The 18,261-nt window shown below is 35.2% G+C and overlaps 1 protein-coding gene across 9 annotated transcripts in view; it reads left to right on the top strand.

Moving 5' to 3' along the window:
- The window catches only part of Pum2 (pumilio RNA binding family member 2), a 77,703-nt gene that overhangs the window by 37,796 nt on the left and 21,646 nt on the right, over nucleotides 1-18,261 (top strand). For 3 of the 9 annotated variants that reach the window (XM_010618020.2, XM_010618018.2, XM_010618026.3), the window contains 5 exons: nucleotides 508-653; nucleotides 2,148-2,286; nucleotides 8,525-8,668; nucleotides 8,758-9,072; nucleotides 12,944-13,180. In XM_010618020.2, the coding sequence (XP_010616322.1) occupies nucleotides 508-653; nucleotides 2,148-2,286; nucleotides 8,525-8,668; nucleotides 8,758-9,072; nucleotides 12,944-13,180 (981 nt within the window). The remainder of the gene's footprint in view (nucleotides 1-507; nucleotides 654-2,147; nucleotides 2,287-8,524; nucleotides 8,669-8,757; nucleotides 9,073-12,943; nucleotides 13,181-18,261) is intronic. The other 6 variants (XM_010618022.2, XM_010618021.2, XM_010618025.3 and 3 more) reach the window with 3 other exon arrangements.

Genomic DNA, 18,261 nt, shown 5'->3' with positions numbered 1-18,261 from the left:
TTAATTAATTAATTATGAATTTATTTGTTTGTTCATTTTTGTGGTACTGGGAATGGAACTCTGGACCTTGTGATTGTGAGGCAGGTGCAGCACCACTGAGCTAAACCCCCAGCCCTGAATACTTCCTCTTTTAATAATCTGTACCTGAATACTTGCTTCCTAACAGAATCAGAAAAAGCAGAAAGACTATACTATACTATAAGAAGTGTAAATGAAGCTACGTGTGGTGGCACATGCCTGTAACCCCAGCACTCAGGAGGCTGAGGCAGGAGGATCGCTGTGAGTTCGAGACCAGCCTGGGCTACATAGTGAGTTCCAGGTCAGTCTCAACTACATAGTGAGACCCTGTCTCAAAAAAAAGGTGTAAATGGGCAGAAGTATAAGTTCTGCTCTAAATCTTTTTCCTTGTCCCCTTTTGTAATCTGATGGTAGGCCATGAGCCTTGTGTAAAATCCAGTGACATTTTGTTTTGTTTTGCTTTGTTTTGGTGGGGTGTGCGGGGTTTAGGTCCAGCAGTGGTCCCACCACAGTATTACAGTGTTCCGTGGGGGGTGTATCCAGCCAATTTATTTCAGCAACAAGCTGCTGCAGCAGCAGCAAACAACACAGCCAGTCAGCAAGCAGCATCACAAGCTCAACCTGGACAGCAACAGGTAGGCCTTCCTTTACTAACTCATATTTGAGGACTCTTGGAAGAGAATTTGAAATTCCATGTGCTCCTGGTGCTTAAGAACATTTTTCTCTTTTGCTTTCTCAGTACATAACACCTTGCCTACAATGTAGTTGGCACAAAACTATTGCTTTTTTTTTTTCCTGATCAATATTATATGAACTTAAAGATTTGGCTGTATTCCATTTCTGTCTTACACTCTTTTAACAGTTTTTAAATTTATTTCCACCACTTAAAACTACCTTAATGTTCCTTTCAAAGTAAATACCTTTTTTTCCAGGTATTTACAAATTGCAAGTTTTTAAACAGTGTTTCTGACCATTAGAGATTGTTAGAAACCTTACATTTTTAAGCAAGGTGAAATATTTTCACCAAAGTTTACCTTAGACTTCTTAAAACAGTATGTATTGTGAGATTTTTTTTTTTTGTTAATGTCAGCCTTTTAAAGAGCTATCTTGCTAAATACTGTTGCAAAAAAGCAACAACAAAAAAGATAAATACACTATTGATTTATATCAGAATTGTTTATCATATTTTATACCAAAAAAGCAACCTAATAATGTGTGGTATTGCTTACTTAGCATTTAAATTTTATTCTGAATTTCCTTTAATGTATTTTAACAATGTTTGATTCTCTGGAAATTGTTCTTTGACTCAGTCTTTTTGCATCATGTCATCATAATTTAATAAGTTGTTTTAATCTGTATCTTTTTTGACCAAACATAAAAATACCATATTACCTTAACAATACACATATCTGTATTTGATGCTCTCGTAGGTGGGTCCTGAATTGTTTGAACATTTATAAGATTCACAATTAAGTTCATCCTGCTTGTGTATCATCACTACAATAGTTGTGTGGTACAAAGTAGTACAACTTGACCAGATTTAAGGTCGTCTCACTTTGTTTTGATATTACCTTCTATTTTTTTTTTCACACTGAGGCTTTGCGTTAAAAGTAGCTTTTATTCATTTTTAAAGTTTCTGAATTCTGAACACTTGGTTTGATTTGAAGATTTTGCTCTGTATCGCAATCTCATAACGAAAACATTAATACTTTAAGCTTTCTGTTATAGTTTTCAGCTTTAGAAAATAGTTTTAATAAAATCTATTTTTGTTTTCATGTAAGAGTTTTACTCAGAGACCTTCTAGAACCTTCATGTTGTTATATAAGTTGTTCTAATTGTAAAGAACCAGTGGTGTTATTTGGTGTTAAATTATTTTGTAATTTTTCATACTAAATGCACATTTTGTTGCATGTAAAAAGAATGTTGCATGTTCAAAGCAAGTCCCAAGTCTACTTGTAATATGTACATAGTAGATCAAGAAAAATGTATTACATTTATAATGCCGCTTTTAAGAAAGTCATCTGTCTTTTCTTTTTTGGTTACTGGGGATTGAACTCAGGACCTTGCACTTGCGAGGCATGTGGTGGCACCACTGAGCTAAATTCCTGGCCCTCTTCTGTCTTTCATAGGTTCTTCGCGCTGGAGCTGGTCAGCGTCCTCTTACTCCCAACCAGGGTCAACAGGGACAGCAAGCAGAATCACTTGCAGCAGCTGCAGCTGCCAACCCAACTTTGGCTTTTGGGCAGGGCCTGGCCACGGGCATGCCAGGTATGTAATTGGTAATTGCAGGGTTGTTTGCTCTTGGGGTTCCTGGGGATTTGTAAAAATTTGAATAGATTTACAATGTTAGATTATACATTGTCACACCAGAGAGTGAATAAACCAAGAAGTGTTTTTAAAGTTTTACCTTCTTTATAATAAATTATTTAGAACTTAGTGACAGTTGAAATTAACACAGACTTAACACATAAATGGCAAATGACATATATGATTTCTCATTTTAGCCACTTTTCTTACTCTGTTTATGACAAAAACCACAGCATCTTTCTAGCTGAATTTACCCCAGAATTTTCAGTGTTGTGCTTTAAGAAGTAAAGTTAGTTGGTTAATTTATTTGTAATACAGGCAAATCCTATTTGTTATTTCTTCCTCATAAAATAGTTACTATTGTATATGTTCTACTTTGAATATTTTCACACTTGTTTAGCCCATTTAGAGCATTTTGAACTAATGGTATTGTAACTTAATAGCAGTAATATTTATAATACACCTATAAAAGCCTAATGTATAAACACTTACTGTATAAAATTTCTGTTCACTGCCACAGTGTAACTTTTAGAAAAGGGCAAGGTACATTTTTTTGTGAAGTAGATTTTTGTGAAACTAGATACAAAATCACTAATAATAATGTAAAAAGTATTTTTCTTAAAATCAATTTTAGGTTTGTTGCTTATCTGTTTATTATTATTTTGGTACTGGGGATTGTTACTGGTACTGGTTTTTGTCTTTTTTTTTTTTTTTTTTTTTTTTTAATTGGAGTGGGAGGGGTTTTTTTTGTTTTGTTTTGTTTTGTTTTGTTTTTTTCCCCTTCAGTGTAGGAATTGACACATTCCCACTGGCTTGAACCATTGGTGGGTACATGCCTGACTGCCCCATCAAGCAGTACCACTGGTGATCTAATCACTTTTATCAGTCTTTTTTACTAATGAAACTAATAAAAAACCATCTAGTGGGACAGTCTTGCCTGTACCAGCATGGTTTAAACCGCTTAGCAGTGAATCATACAGATTATGGCTGGCCCCAATCAGCTCCATCATAAACATGTTACCTCATCATGAACATGTTACCTAGCCTAGGGCATCCAGTATTCTATCACTGAGGCTGTACAGCAATCCCATTGTGTGCTTTTTCTTTTTGCAGTAGCCGGGTCCTCATCTGTGCTCCCTGGTACGTGCTATGCCAGTGAACTATTTTTCCATCCCTTTTTAAAATTTTGAGACCTAGTCTTCCTGTGTTACCTAGGTAGTTGGGATTGTAGGTTCTGGCTACCTAGCCAAGCCCATTGTACTTCTAAATTGAAATTTAGGGCTAGGGATTTAACTCAGTGCTTCTGCCCCCTACCTCGCAAGTGCAAGGGCCAGAGTTTGATCCCTGGTACCAAAAAAAAAAAAAAATTGAAATTGAAATTCTGAAAAACTATTGCTTTGATTTGTTCAATAGTGAACCTCAGTGTTGGTAATTTTAGAAGAAAATCTTTAATATTTATCAAAAAATGATTGTATTGCCAGGTTTGGCGGCACACACCCGTGTGATTACAGCACTGGGCAGATTGATTCAGGAGTATTACAGCAAATTCAGGGCCAGCCTTAACTACATAGCGAGACCCTGTCTCAAAAAGCAAAAAGAAACAACAACAAAATGTACCTTTGATAATAAATGTAGATAAAGCTTTTACTTTTAGGGTGAGTCCTAAAGTAGATAAATATTTTACTTTTTGGGTCATGACATTAAGCCCTTTTACTTTCTTTTGAACTTTGATTTCACTTTTGGAAAAATGAAGATATTTTACATTTATTTCTTACTCAGGAGATTCTGTCTATTCATTTTAACTATCATCCCAATGAGTTTATGTTTGCATTTTGTCTCTTTGGAACATTTAACATATTTCTTTGGTTGTACCACTTATTACTGTACGTATAGTCCAGCCATTTTGCAAACTGAAGATGTCAGAAAATGAACTCATTTCTTCATATTTGCTTATCTTAGTGTTCACTGCAAATCACTTATTAACTCTGCTGTGGCCCAGCACTCTAGTACCTTCAACTTCAAAGTTCTGTCCAACTCTTAGTTTTCTTCTGTACCCACATTCAGTGGTTTTCCCCCACACCTCACCAGAGGCAGTGGATCCCAGGATTTTGCACATGCTGAGCAAGTGCTCTGCTCTACTACTGGACTGTACTCCTCACTGCTACCAGTTCTCCACCATTCTGTCTCATGGGTTCTTTTGTTTTGTTTTATTTAATCTTTGTTATAATTTTTCAGCTTCTCCCTTTTCCTCTTCTTGACTTCTCTTCCACTAAGCTGCCTGTTCATCTTTTCATTCCCTTTTCATGAATACCTGTCAGTTTATGTTATTGTGGTTCTTAACACTTTTCACAATCTAATCCCAAGGTACCTTTTTATCCCATTCTGTCTTGTCCTTCTGTAATCCTATGCCTTAACACATTGTGCTACATACTGGTGCCTCCAAACACATTATGTACTTTTTTCCTCAAGCCCTAGCTCATGTTCTGCTTGTGTTTGAATTTTGTTTTGTTTTTGTTTCTTTATTTTTAAGCTTAGAATGCCCTTTTATAAATTTTAAATTTGATAAGTGTGTTTTTTTATTTTGATTGATTGATTAATTGATTGATTGATTTTGGTTTTTTGAGACAGGGTCTCACTATGTAGTTGAGACTGACCTGGAACTTACTATGTACCCCAGGCTGGTCTTGAACTCACAGCTATCCTCCTGCCTCAGCCTCCTGAGTGCTGGGATTACAGGCATGTGCTACCACGTCTGGCTTTATTCTCATCTTTTTAAATCCAGCTTTTTAAACATTTTTTGTGATTAACTTTCCATCTCATCCTTTAGTATGATCTGTGAAATCTTCTCCAAACTTTCTCTCCTGGTGGTCAATCTAAATTACTCTTCTGTCTTCCTGTGACACCTGTAACACATTACTTACACCTCTATTTAGTACTTCTCTTTGCTTTACATTTCACTTAGCTGTTTGTTCTTTATTTTCCCAATTCTGTAATACTTATTTTAACATGTTTAAAGATGAAAAATGTTTGGTATTTTTTTTTCGAAAAATGTTTTGAAGCAGTTTTATTTCTCTCTCTCAGAAGTTATTAAATTACTCTTGTATTTTATAGTAAGTGACATCTTAGAATTAAGAAAATGTAACCTCTAGTGTATATATGATATAGTTCACAAGTATACGGACCATGTCTTCTGAGTTTTTCTTGCTCTAGTAGTCCTCTTTACTTTCATCTCTTCTCTCCACCTTTTATACACTAAAACCTAATCACAGAGTTTCTCAGTAATAAAAAAAAGATAATACAGTGGAAATTGTAGTTTAAGTGGATATATTAGAAAATAAGCAAGACTGAAAATTAATGAGCTAAGTATCTATGTGGAAACTATTAAAGAGAACAAACCCATGGAATTTATAAGGAGGCAAATTGTGTGAATGAAACGAACAAGACAAAAAGCATGAACTATCCCAAATATTTTCTTTGAAAAAACGAATAGAGTTATAAGCACGTGTGAAAGGCTTATCAAAGAGAGGGGTGCTGAAATGTCGCTCAGAGGTGGGGCACTTGCCAAGCATGCATAGGGCCCTAGGTTTGATCCTCAACACTGCAGACAAAGAGAAGGCATAAATAACCATTGTCCTTAAAATTTAATAGTCATAAGCTATGGAAGGAAAGTACGGACTGAATAAATGCATTGTGTCTATTATAAAACTTAGGCCTCAATCCTCAGCTACTTTTTTTGTACACCCCATATCTAGTCTCAACAAATGCAGTACTCCTGACTCTGTCTGCACCCGTCTTTCCATCTCTATCTCTTCTATGGTCTGGTCACCATTATATCTATTAGCAATTAGCCTGTATTAGCTTTCCACGTGAGTTCTCATACTTCGTCTTGTTCCTCTTTTCTCTGCTTAGAAAGACTACACAATAGCAGTAGAGAGAAAGAGACTCATTCCTTTTCTCAAAACCCTTTGTAGGACCAGGGATGTAGCTCAGTGATTCCACCACCTGGTTCGCAAGCCCAAGGACCTGAGTTCAATTCCCAGTACCCAAGGGAAAAACAAAACAAAACATCAAAACCCTTTGTAATCATTTCCTGTCTCTTCAAAGTAAAAGGCCTTACAGTGGCCTGTAATGATCTGGCTCTCCTTGCCCATTTTGCTCCCTTTGCTGTAGCACATTACTGACTTCTTTCTCTTTTCCCTCTATTTGGATAGCTTGACTGCTTCTCTCAGTTCTTTGCATCTTCCTCATGTGTCTGCTAGTTGCGCAGGTTCTTCTTAACACCCAGCAGCACTGCTGTCATCACCCACTACCTCTTCTCTGGTCTCCTTGTTTACATTCTATCTCCCTTCAGTACTTGAGACAATCTGGCATTCATTCATTCATTCATTCATTTTATTTCCAGTAACGATCTCCTAGGGGTGAAGATGCTTCTTTTTTTTTTTTTTTTTTAGTTCCTTGCTGTACCCCAATACATAGAATATTGTCTGGCTTATATAGTAGCTGTTTGATAAATATTTGTCAAATGGATGAGTGCATAAACAATGAATTAAGCTGAGTTGGAAATGGGAAAGGAAAAGAAGAACATGGCTATGGTAAGAGGAAGTGTGGCACCTTTGAGTTTGAAACCTCCTTATTCGCAGAGCTTATCTGGTACAGGAGTGCCAAGTGGAATTAGAAGGGTGGCCAAGGACCAGCAGATCATATTGTGGACTCCGGTTGAAATTTTGCTTTTCATTTAAAACCCTTTGAAAGGTTTTGAGTGAGGGTGTAGTGTTAGATTGTATGTAAAAAGATCACTACAGAGAATAAATTATAGAAATGAGGCAAAAGAGTGTGAACCGACCACATAGATCTAGATAGACCGGGTATTGGCAGTTAGGAGAATGGGTGGGTTGGAGAAAAATTTTAAAGTCAAATAAACAGGTCTTGGAGGAATTGACTATAGGCAGATGCCTCTCTTTGAGGATTTATTTACATTATTTGGTTAAATAGCATTCACATGCTATTCGATTTTTCAGTAGTGTTGCAGCCAAACATACACGTGGGTGAACTTCTTTATTTTAATTCATATTTGGATGTTAAATAGACAAAATACTTTTGAGCAAGATTGTTTGTGTGTCTTGAATTTAGGATTAGGCTGTGTGAACCAATGTTTACTGGCACTGATAGCTTGAGGTTTACTTGTACTGTGGATATTTTATTACCAGTGTGCCAGTGTTTGTACTTGCCTGGAATTGCTTTACTTCAACTAAATGTGAAAGTGTTAGTGATGCATAATGTTTATCCCAGAATAGTTCATTATACTTGCTCTGAGTTTGGTCTACTGTGTTTAAAAGCAAAGTTTTCATGCTGCTTTATGGCTGCAATTTTACTGTTGACTTTTCTTTCTGATTTTTTTGGTACTGGAAATCCAATGGTACTGGAAATCCAACTCAAGGCCTCGCACTTGGCAGGCAGCTTTGTAGTCTTGATAAGAATAAAACACAAAAATTGATATTGGAGTATAATGCTGCACATTTGATGTACAAAAATACTTTTAAAAGTATTATAAGTTGCCAATACATTTTCATAGTTATTAGACAGATCGGCAGAACTCTTGCCACTGTGTATGAGGCAGCTTTCTCAACCTGAGTTCCAGGAGAATAGTAACCTCATTACCCTGTAGCATCTGTAGTTAGGAATTGTGCAAATTGTTACCTGCCTTGTGCTCAAGTCTACAGAGAAACTAAAGTTCCTCATGATTTTATTCAAACTAGCTCAAGAAGCTTCATAGATAGGCTCTTAGGATTATACTTGTTCACATCACATTTTAAATTTGTAAAGAGATGCTTTCATATGCAAATTAAGTAAATACTGATAATGAAAGTGTTCTTTAGAACTTTACTGAAATTGTATAATGAAGTTTAACATTTAACAAAAATAATATTTTTTGGTGGCCTCTTAAGTAAAAGATATTTCTGTTAAAGATACCTGTTTAAATTAGAAGAAAAATGTTTAACTATATTTTGTCATTTCTTTGTGTATTTAGTAACACCTTTTCAATTATGTTGCTTTTCATGTGAAAGTTATTTTAAGGGCGTTATAGTAGTAGTATTATAAAATAGCTGTTTCTTTTGGTTGACAAAAGCACAAATACAAAGGAAAATGTGCATGTTTCTATAATCGTTTTTTATTAGTAAGCATTTGTTTTGTTATCTAGGCTATCAAGTGTTAGCTCCAACTGCCTATTATGATCAGACTGGTGCCTTAGTGGTTGGCCCTGGAGCAAGAACTGGCCTTGGAGCTCCAGTTCGATTAATGGCTCCCACACCTGTTCTAATTAGTTCAGCAGCAGCACAAGCTGGTAAGTGTAACTGACATTTTTAGGGGTATTATTCTGTTTGAGATACCATTTTAAAAATACAGAGTACTTCTCTGATTACTTTGAAGAAGTATCTGAAATTTATTTTACAGCAGCAGCAGCAGCAGCTGGGGGAACTGCAAATAGTCTTACAAGCAGTACAAATGGTCTGTTCCGACCAATTGGCACCCAGCCACCGCAGCAGCAGCAGCAGCAGCAGCAGCCACCAAGCACTAATCTGCAGTCGAATTCATTTTATGGGGGGAGTTCTTTGACTAATAACTCCCAGAGCAGTTCCCTATTTTCTCATGGACCTGGTCAGCCTGGAAGCACATCTCTTGGCTTTGGAAGTGGTAGCTCTTTGGGTGCTGCTATAGGCTCAGCCCTCAGTGGATTTGGTTCATCAGGTAAGTTTGTTTTTAAGATGAGTGTACTCTGGTAAGTGCTGTGAGGTTTTTGTGTGTTCTAAATATTAAGCAGTTTTATGGTGTAGAAAGGACAGGGATAAAAGTGTAAAGGCTCAATTTTTTAGAATAAAAAAATCTTCTGCAGATCTCTTACATTATTAATGCTTAACTTATTTTTAGTAGCACATCCTTTATTCAAACATAAGTATTTCTTTTTTCTCCAAGCTTTAAAGTTTATTACTGTAATTTTTGTTTTAGTAATGTTGTTTAGAACAATATATGCTAACTAGTAGCTCTTCCTCATTCTCCATATAATATTAATGTTTGAGGAGGTAAATAATTTGCCATATTAAATTTTTATGCTTTTACAGTAATTGTGTGCCTATCAGATTATTTATTCTTACTAAGTGCTGGTGGTTCCTTATGTTTCTTTTGATATATGTTTGTATGTATAATGAAACATTCTAAACAAGCCGCTAAGAAACTACCAGTATACCTTTAAATACTATAGCTTTATATAACACTTAAATCATAATTTTAAACAGCTTTACAATAGATTTTTTATTCTGTTGACATCATACAATCTTAATATTGATTCCTCATCACTTCCCCCACCACACAAATTATATTTGTTTGTGGTATGGAAAATGACAAAACTAACATGCCACTCACAGGCTTTCCAGTTCTCTGGGAAAGTGTCTTCTGATCTTCCAGCTTTCATATTTGTAGAAGGAATGGAATAGCTGTAAACTTAGGTGCAGAATGCTGTTTTTGTTCTAATGAAATAAGAAAACGTTACATTTGGCTAAAACAAATTTTCTAAAGAATGGCACAAGAACTTCTGAGAGAAAAATCTAGTGAACATGGAGTCTGTTCGGTCTTTCAGTTTTTCTACTTTGGTTTTTAAATTCCTTTTGGAGTTTAGTAGTATTATGTCAAGCTCACACAATCCTGTAAGACTCATTTCTTGTTTCTAACACAGTTGGGACATTTTCCCCCCAAAGAATCCTAAATATTCTGAGAAAGATGGAGAAAATATAGAACTTAAAAATAAACTTTGTTCAAATAACTAGTTTCCGAACTATAATTGTCAGCTATAAAGTAGAGCTTTGGTAAGCCCCATGTGCCTCTTTTTAATCTAATGTGTCACTGATGGCCTAATAGATTTGTAGGTCCCTCTACTTAGTTCTTCCATATTCCTGTGTCTCTTTGTTAAGATTTTTCCTCTAATTTTAGGGAATGGTGGCATGAACATTTTGCTCTAGAAATGCCTATTTCCCCAGAACTGAGTTTCATGCCTACCTTTCTTATAAGCATCATTCGCTCAGTCCTGACCACAAACCTGAGAAAGGTCTGTTTGACCTTTATTCAGACAGTGTTGGTGATGCCCCAATTGTCACTTAACAGTCTGTTGTCCTCCTGTTGTATGTCATGTGAGAGTTACTGAAGTGCTGTGCATACAACAGATCTGCCCATGCCATTTTGTACTATTTGGCACTTGCATGTGCATGTGAAAGCCAAAATATAATATGATTGTGCACACACACAGTTTTTCTCTTTCCTCTGTGATGAAATTTTATTGTTGAACAGTGTTAAACACCCCAGCTTATGATACTAGGTGGCCAGGAAATTTAGTAATTAAATAATACTTTCTACTGCTTACTACTTTAAAATTGCTGTTACAATTGAAAGTATGCAATTTAACATTTTATGCATAGTAAGTGAATTAGTGATTCCATTCTGTCTAGCCTCTTAGATATTTTAGGTACATTTTATTTCATATTTCACAGTCTTATGTTGCATATAATTTAGAGATATAGTAAAACTTAAAAGAGCTAGCTTCTTTATGTTAGAATTAAAGTTCTAATTTGTTTTTCAATGTTTGGCTTGACATCTCCTTTTTAGAGGAAAGTTAATATTGTGTATGTCAAAACTGGTTTCTTTGGTTACTTACCAGAGGAATGATAATGCTGTTGCTCTCATTAGAGAGCTGGTATCCTTTTCTTTATCATTTAAATTGTCTTTTAAAATAAATAGGAATTTAAAATATATGTAAGATGAATGTTTTCAAAAAATCACTTTGACAGTGTCCTTTTAAATTAGCATAGTTAATGTAGTGTATGTTGACAATTTTGCTAAAACCAACTTAGAGCTATTTGTTACCTAACGTCTACATTTGTTTTGCTATTAAAACGCATATAGCTAGCTACCTAGCAGTTTTCTGATAAGATGTTTTAAAATGTAAAATTTTTAATAATACATGATTAATTTTGCAGAAACTGTATTGACTGGTATTAAAGCTTAAATAGCATTATAACCTTTTGTCTAATTCAGTAGCATGAGCCTGCATTTTTTTCCTTTATAGAATTTTGAATTTGGCAAAACCAGTGTAATTTTGATTCCGATCTGTGTTATAAATTTAACTTGGTTTACACATCATGTCCTCTGCTTAATTGTTTTCTTTAATCCATACCCCTATATGACCTACTTGTGTATAACTTGTGATTAGAAAGCAACATTTAATAGAAACTTTACAATTCCTTGAAAAGAATTGCCATATTGGTCCGAATATAGAGCTTGTCCTTCACAATTTTATTTGGCAGGTTAAGAAATTGTAATATGAAATTCTCTTAGATATAGGGATATTCACAAAAAAAGACTAGTGCTTAGAAATCAGACAGAATTATTCTTAAAAGTAATTGACTCTTAATGAGACTTGTGAATTGGGAGTTTTAACATGTAAAGAATTGGATTATCAAAATGCATGTCAAGCTGGGCGTGGTGGCTCACGCCTGTAATCCCAGCACTTGGGAGGCAGAGGCAGGAGGATCCCTGTAAGTTCAAGACCAGCCTGGGCTACATAGTGAATTCCAGGTCAGTCTCAACTACATAGTGAGACCCTGTCTTTAAAAAAAAAAATGCATGTCAACATCCAGATCTTGGGTTTTCTCTTGTAAGCATGCATGGCTCACCAAGACCTATATGGTGTTTTATGGTTTTGTGACACAAAAAGGAAAAAAGTAGTTGAGGGCTAATAGAAGTAAGAGAATTTGGTATGTAGTATAATAAGGGGTGTGAAGTAAAATAGTTTTATTATATTGGGGCAAATGTCATCTGTCTTCTACTTGAGTGAGGGGCTCAAGACTCAAGAGGCAGGTACTGCAATCTTAAGAATGAAGGGATAGGAAGTGAAAGTCTTTGATGTGATAGTCGAGAACTATGGATTTTCTTTTTTTAAAAGAAGTCTTGTATTTTCATATATATATTTTGTAATTTAATAGTTGGGGAAGAGGGAGAATAAGTAATGTGAAAAATACTCAAAAGTTGTCTCCCACCTGTATTTCACAACTGACTGATATTCGGGCCAATATGGATGTAAAGGATTATGTTTTGAACACAGCTAGCAGCCAAATGAGTTGTGACTGGTGAAGGAAATGTTTAAATATTCATTTATTAGTATAATCTTGACATTGAGTCTAAGAACCAGGTTCCAGGGACTAGGATAATACAAAAGTTAACCTTATTGGAGTTTAATCTTTAGCATGTCTTGAAGTAGACAACTTGTAATTCCGGGATTTACAAATCATACCAGGGTATTAAAGCACAGTAATCATATGTGTCAGTGGTAAATATGAGTGAAATAATGAAACATGACTGGTCTGTTAAGTATTTGGTACTTTATTGGGGTGCATTTATGCCCTTTTATGATTAATAAGGTAGTACATATAGTTATCACAGTAATTATCTTCTCCATAGTGTTTCTAAAAATAATTATTGTGATCACTTCTTGTTATTGCCCAGCACGAGTTGGGGGTAGGTTTTATTCAGTTAACACTGTATGTAATTAGGGTTTTTTTTATTTCTTCTTCAGTTGGCAGTTCTGCAAGTAGTAGTGCCACAAGGAGAGAGTCTCTATCTACTAGCTCTGACTTGTACAAAAGATCTAGTAGCAGCCTAGCACCCATAGGGCAACCATTTTACAATAGTCTGGGATTTTCCTCCTCTCCAAGTCCAATAGGCATGCCTCTGCCAAGCCAAACTCCAGGACATTCACTTACGCCACCGCCATCACTTTCATCACATGGATCCTCATCCAGTTTGCATTTAGGTAAAAAAAAAACCAAAACCCTTTTTATTTGTATATATACATGTTTGTATGTTTGTGTGTGTTTATAATATATGTAATATATTTGATGTTGGATAAAACATGCCAAATTGCTTTTGCTTTTGGATATTAGACATTTTTGAAAGCTCTCCTTTTGTGAAAATTTCAAAGTGAGGGTCTAATGTACAGTAAGGTAAAGACCCCCTATTGTATCTTACGTTCCTTTTATGAAGTACAATGGTGTGTTTTTTCTTGTCTGTGCTTTTGATTTGTGTGTTTTAGAGTATCTGAAAAGTCAACTATCAAAAGTTTTTGCACACCATAGGAAAAACAGTTACACAGTAACCAAACTTAAATAGCTTAGTACAGTGGTTTTTATTTGGGCCTTCAAATGTTGGGCCATTTTACAAGAGTTGTATCGGGGTGTGAATTCAGTGTGTTTGTGCAGTAGAGAAGCTGATTAGCTTGGGCCATGTACTTCTCTAACTTCTGAATATTTTGTTAAAGAAAAAAATTGTCTTTTTGTATCCCTACCTTTGGAGCATTTAGAACTTTTGTTTGTATCTAGATTTAAAAATTGTCCACCCTTATGTGATTAGATGTGTGGTTACCTTTAATTACTCTCTAATGACAATGTATTTTCAAGGGTTTTTGGACATTAGACTGTAAATCCCTGTCTTGTCAAAGAAATTATTTCATTAAAAATTAGGTTTTGAATTTCTATTACTCTAATTACCTCAGCTAAAACTGAATGATTCTATTCCTGACTTTTCTATGCTTAGAAACATTTAAATAAGCTTGGAATTTAAAACAATTTTGCTATTGTGATCAGAGATTATAAATTAGTAATTCTGTTTGATTCTAACTCCCAGTCATGCAAGTATAACTGCTTTTACCTCAAGCTTACTAATAATAGTCATTGTCCATATAATACAAGGGTATTTGTTGCAACGGTGATTATCGTTTAAATTTGTTATCCTATGATGGGTTAGGTTCTTGTTCATAAAGGCTCTAGTCCTTCAAATTAATGGACCTTTGCCTTTTGGCAGTTTGCTTTTTAAGAGATATTGAATATACACAGCCAGTTAATTTATTCAGATGGCGTCCAAAAATCAGCTTTCAGCACTATTCCTGTAGACTTTTCAAACATGGTTAGTTCTTAGCTTAATACCTTCCTTCATTTATCATCTCTTATGAGCTGCTCAGTTCCTGCATTCTGTTATTACTCAGACATGCTCCTACCTCATAATACACACCTTTGAAATGGACGCAGAAATTTAGAACATAAGAAAGCCAGGAAGAGATTTATCATAATAGTTTTGTGTTTTATTGTTAAGCGTGTACTTGTTGTGTCCTGTCATCTTCTCTTAGGTAAGTTCTGAGATCAGATTCCTGTTCAACTGTTAACTGCTTGTGTTGTGCTTTACAGCCTGTATAAGTGGCATTGTTGTGCATAGCTTGTTTAGAAATTGGCTTTTTAACTGACTTTTTTAGCTGCCTTTGTAATTAAACTGTAATCTAGTTACATGCTTCTCTTTTTCTATAGACTTTTCTTTAGAATCTAGCTGCTTAGAAAGGAATTCTAGACAGTTATGGGAAATAATCACTTGAGCCAGTAGATCTGTAATATATTATAATGCTTTGGTTCCTGCAGGTAGATCCTTACTTTAGCTTTGGCTTGTAGTTCTGTATTCCAATACAGCTCTGCTTGGAATTAATCATCTGTATTATTTTATTGGGTGACTGCCCATTTCCTCTTAGCTTTAGTTGTAATATGACTGACTGTGTTAATAACAAATAGACCTAGTCAGATTGAAAATAATCTATCCCGTACTTGGAGGATTCAACCACAGCGCAAGGCCTCCATGCACTTTGATCCAAAATATATGTTTTTAATTATAAATCCTTGAAGTGAATTTCTTCTTTAATTAAGTCTCAAGGCTGCTGGTAAATACAATATCTGTACAAATGGAATTGATGTGTTCATTTTTTATGAGTCATTTTATACGCAGCCTACATATTAATAATGTGTCATAACAAGGTCCGTCTCATTTGAATTGATTAGAATTCTAGGTTATTAGGAAGTTTTATTTTAAGATGTGTACATTGCAGACATTATAGCTATCAATAGACCTTGAGTTCTGCATTCTTAAAATACTTGATGAAACATGTTAAACTTTTTTTAACCTGGCTCTCCCTTGTCTTGTGATAGTATTTGAAGTTCACAGAAAATGCATGATAGCCACATTCTGTACAAGTTTTCCCAAAAAGATGATTATTTTTTAAAAAACAGTAATCAACATAAATATTATTAATGTGGCCGGTAATCACTTTTTAATTGAAGAGTAATTGTTTCAGTTTATAAGTTTTGAGTGTTTTTTAATAATCTAAACATTTTTGTTCACATTTGCTGCTGTTACTTTCATGTATGCAATATCTAAGAGACTTTTTTTAAAAAATAAAAATAATTATAACCATCGAATGATGATGGTAACTGTGATATGTCTTTTTTTAGTATACGTGCTGCCAAAGCGAGCACTGTGATACGACTTTGTAAATTAATCATTTCTCATTAATTCTGATTGATTGACCTTTTGGATGTAAATATCTTTATACAATTGTTTCGTTTAAATGAGGGTCCCTATGAGGCCCATACATTGCATTCATTTGAGATGTCTTTTAATTGGCAGTTGTTTCTTCGTCTTTTTTTTTTTTTTTCTTTCCATTTGTTGAAGAGCTTTGTCCTGTTGAATTTTTCACATTCTTGATTTTACTGACTACTTTCGAATAGTGGCATTCATCAGAGCCTGTATCTCTCTAGTCCCTGTTTATGGAATTTGATCTAGAGGCTCGGTCAGATGGTTGGTAGGTTGGTTGGTTTATTTTGACAAGATGTACTTCTTTGTACCTCCTGGTTTACCATATGAGGAGATACATCTCCTTATCTGCATTATGAAATTTCCAGCGTAATCTACCTGATTTAGCAACCTTTTGTGCATTGCATAAATGTTTCGTCTTCAGAGATTGCAAATTGTTGATACCTTAGTCGTTCCTTCCACATGTATTATCTGGAAATTTTCTATGAAGAATTTTTCCTCATTGATTATGAGGTTGTCCTGACATTTCATAGAGGGATTGGGATATGGCTTGATTCTTTACCTAGTTTCTAACTTTCAGTATAATTTATCGGTGTCCTAGCAACTTCCAAAGGTGTGGGGTGTTTTGTCCTCATCCTTAAAAACAAATTAATAGATTTGGGAGATAATTGATAGGTTTTAGCCCACCGCAGTGTGATGTCAGTTTTATTCCTGTTTTTTATTCTAAAATTGTACAGTACCATTTTTAGCCACTTGGAGCCCCTTTAGGGCTTCCATCTTGACTGTAGCTTGTAAAAGCAGCACTTTTTTTTTGGCGGCGGGGGGACATCAGAGAAAGAAGCAAAAGGGTATGAGAAGAACTTTAACAGTTTTTATCTTGAAGTGTGAAAGACTATAAAATTCTAGGCTTCAAGTTTAACACTGACTATGAAATGAATGATTTTCTCAATGTCACATTCATGACGAAAATTGGAGGGGAAAAAATCTACCTACGATTGTTTTTCTTTAGTCGCTCTCTCTTACAGTAGTCAGTCAGCCTTTTGAGGTACAGGTGACCTCCACCTGAGATGGTTTGTCATCTCAGCTGTTTGCACTTCAGTGTTTGCAGACGCGCACTTCTCCAACCGTTCTCCTTGTTGCATCTAGTGAAGTATGCAGTAAAATGTGTGAGAGTCAGTACGGTATTATACTGTGCAAAGCTTTTTTGTTTTTTCTCCCCTTCAGACCGGCTCTCACTATGTAGTTCAGACTGCCCAGGAACTCATTATGTAGCCGAGGCTGGTCGCAGTAATCCTCCTGCCTCGGCCTCCCAAGTGCTGGGATTACAGAAAACGGTATTAAAAAGGAAGCTTTATGTTAGATTTTATACAGCTGTACGCTAATGTGAGTTGTTTGAGCATATTTACTATCAGGTAGGCTAAATTACGATTTTTGGTGATTAGTTATATTGTATTAGTTAAAACATTATTTCCAGTTTATGATGTGTTTATTGGGATAGAACCACATCATAAGTTAAGGTGCTTCTGTAAAACATTTCCATTATGATCTTACATTATTATTCATCTACCTGGAGCTCACCAGCTAATTGCTCATTGTATCTTTTTTTGTTTCTTTTACTTTTAACAAACTTTTACAAATGTGGGTAGTTTCTGATTTGACCTAAATTTTTATGCTTAATTAGAATTATATGGAACTTCTAAGATGCTCTGTATTTGGTTTACTTAATACAGGTTTTGAATGACTAATGGCTTCTTTCCGTATGCCTCTTCCTTTTAAAAAGAACTGGCTACTTTTAAAATTTTTCTTTTAAAAAGATACTAAAAAGTATAACTGAAGTCAATAAAATTATCTTATTGAAAGGCAGCTGTCAATTCTGAAGATTCATTAATGTCATGTGTTCATTAAGTGAAATGCAATTTGTATAGATTAGAAAATTTCATGACCTGTGTTAATCAGAAATTTTTCTGCTAGAAATATGTTAAGTAGTTGTGATTTGTTAAAAGTGCCAGCCTTTGGCATATTTGTTCAGCTCCCTCTTCTTAGATGAAATGTGTAAGAATTAAACACAAGTGTGGCTGGATATGGAATGCATGCAGCTGAGGCAGGAGTATCACCATGAGTTTGAGGCCAGCCTGAGCTACATTACATGGTGAGACCTTGTCTCAAAAAAAAAAAGTGGCCAAGTTGACTGTAAGGCTGTGTGCCATTTTTCTGTTTCTTATATAGTCATTAAGGAAAACTTAATGCTGGCACACACCTGTCATCTTAGCACTCTGGGAGGCTGAGGCACCAGGATCACAAGATTGAGCCCAGCAGAGGAAACATTTTGATCTAAATTTTTAGAATAGGGATTCTCAAGCAATAAATTCCATGTAAATGCTCTAAAATCTGGAACATCTCAGATATCTGAAATACGTTTACTCCCAAGTACTTCAGACAAGGGGTACTCATCTTAAGCTAGACTTCTCAAGGAGTTTTGCAATGTGT

This window comes from Fukomys damarensis, unplaced genomic scaffold, assembly GCF_012274545.1.
Source record: "Fukomys damarensis isolate Sample0158 unplaced genomic scaffold, DMR_v1.0_HiC HiC_scaffold_2, whole genome shotgun sequence".
Classification (NCBI taxonomy): domain Eukaryota; kingdom Metazoa; phylum Chordata; class Mammalia; order Rodentia; family Bathyergidae; genus Fukomys; species Fukomys damarensis.
The sequence above is the reverse complement of the archived record's forward strand: the minus strand, read 5'-3'. Positions and strand labels throughout refer to the sequence as shown.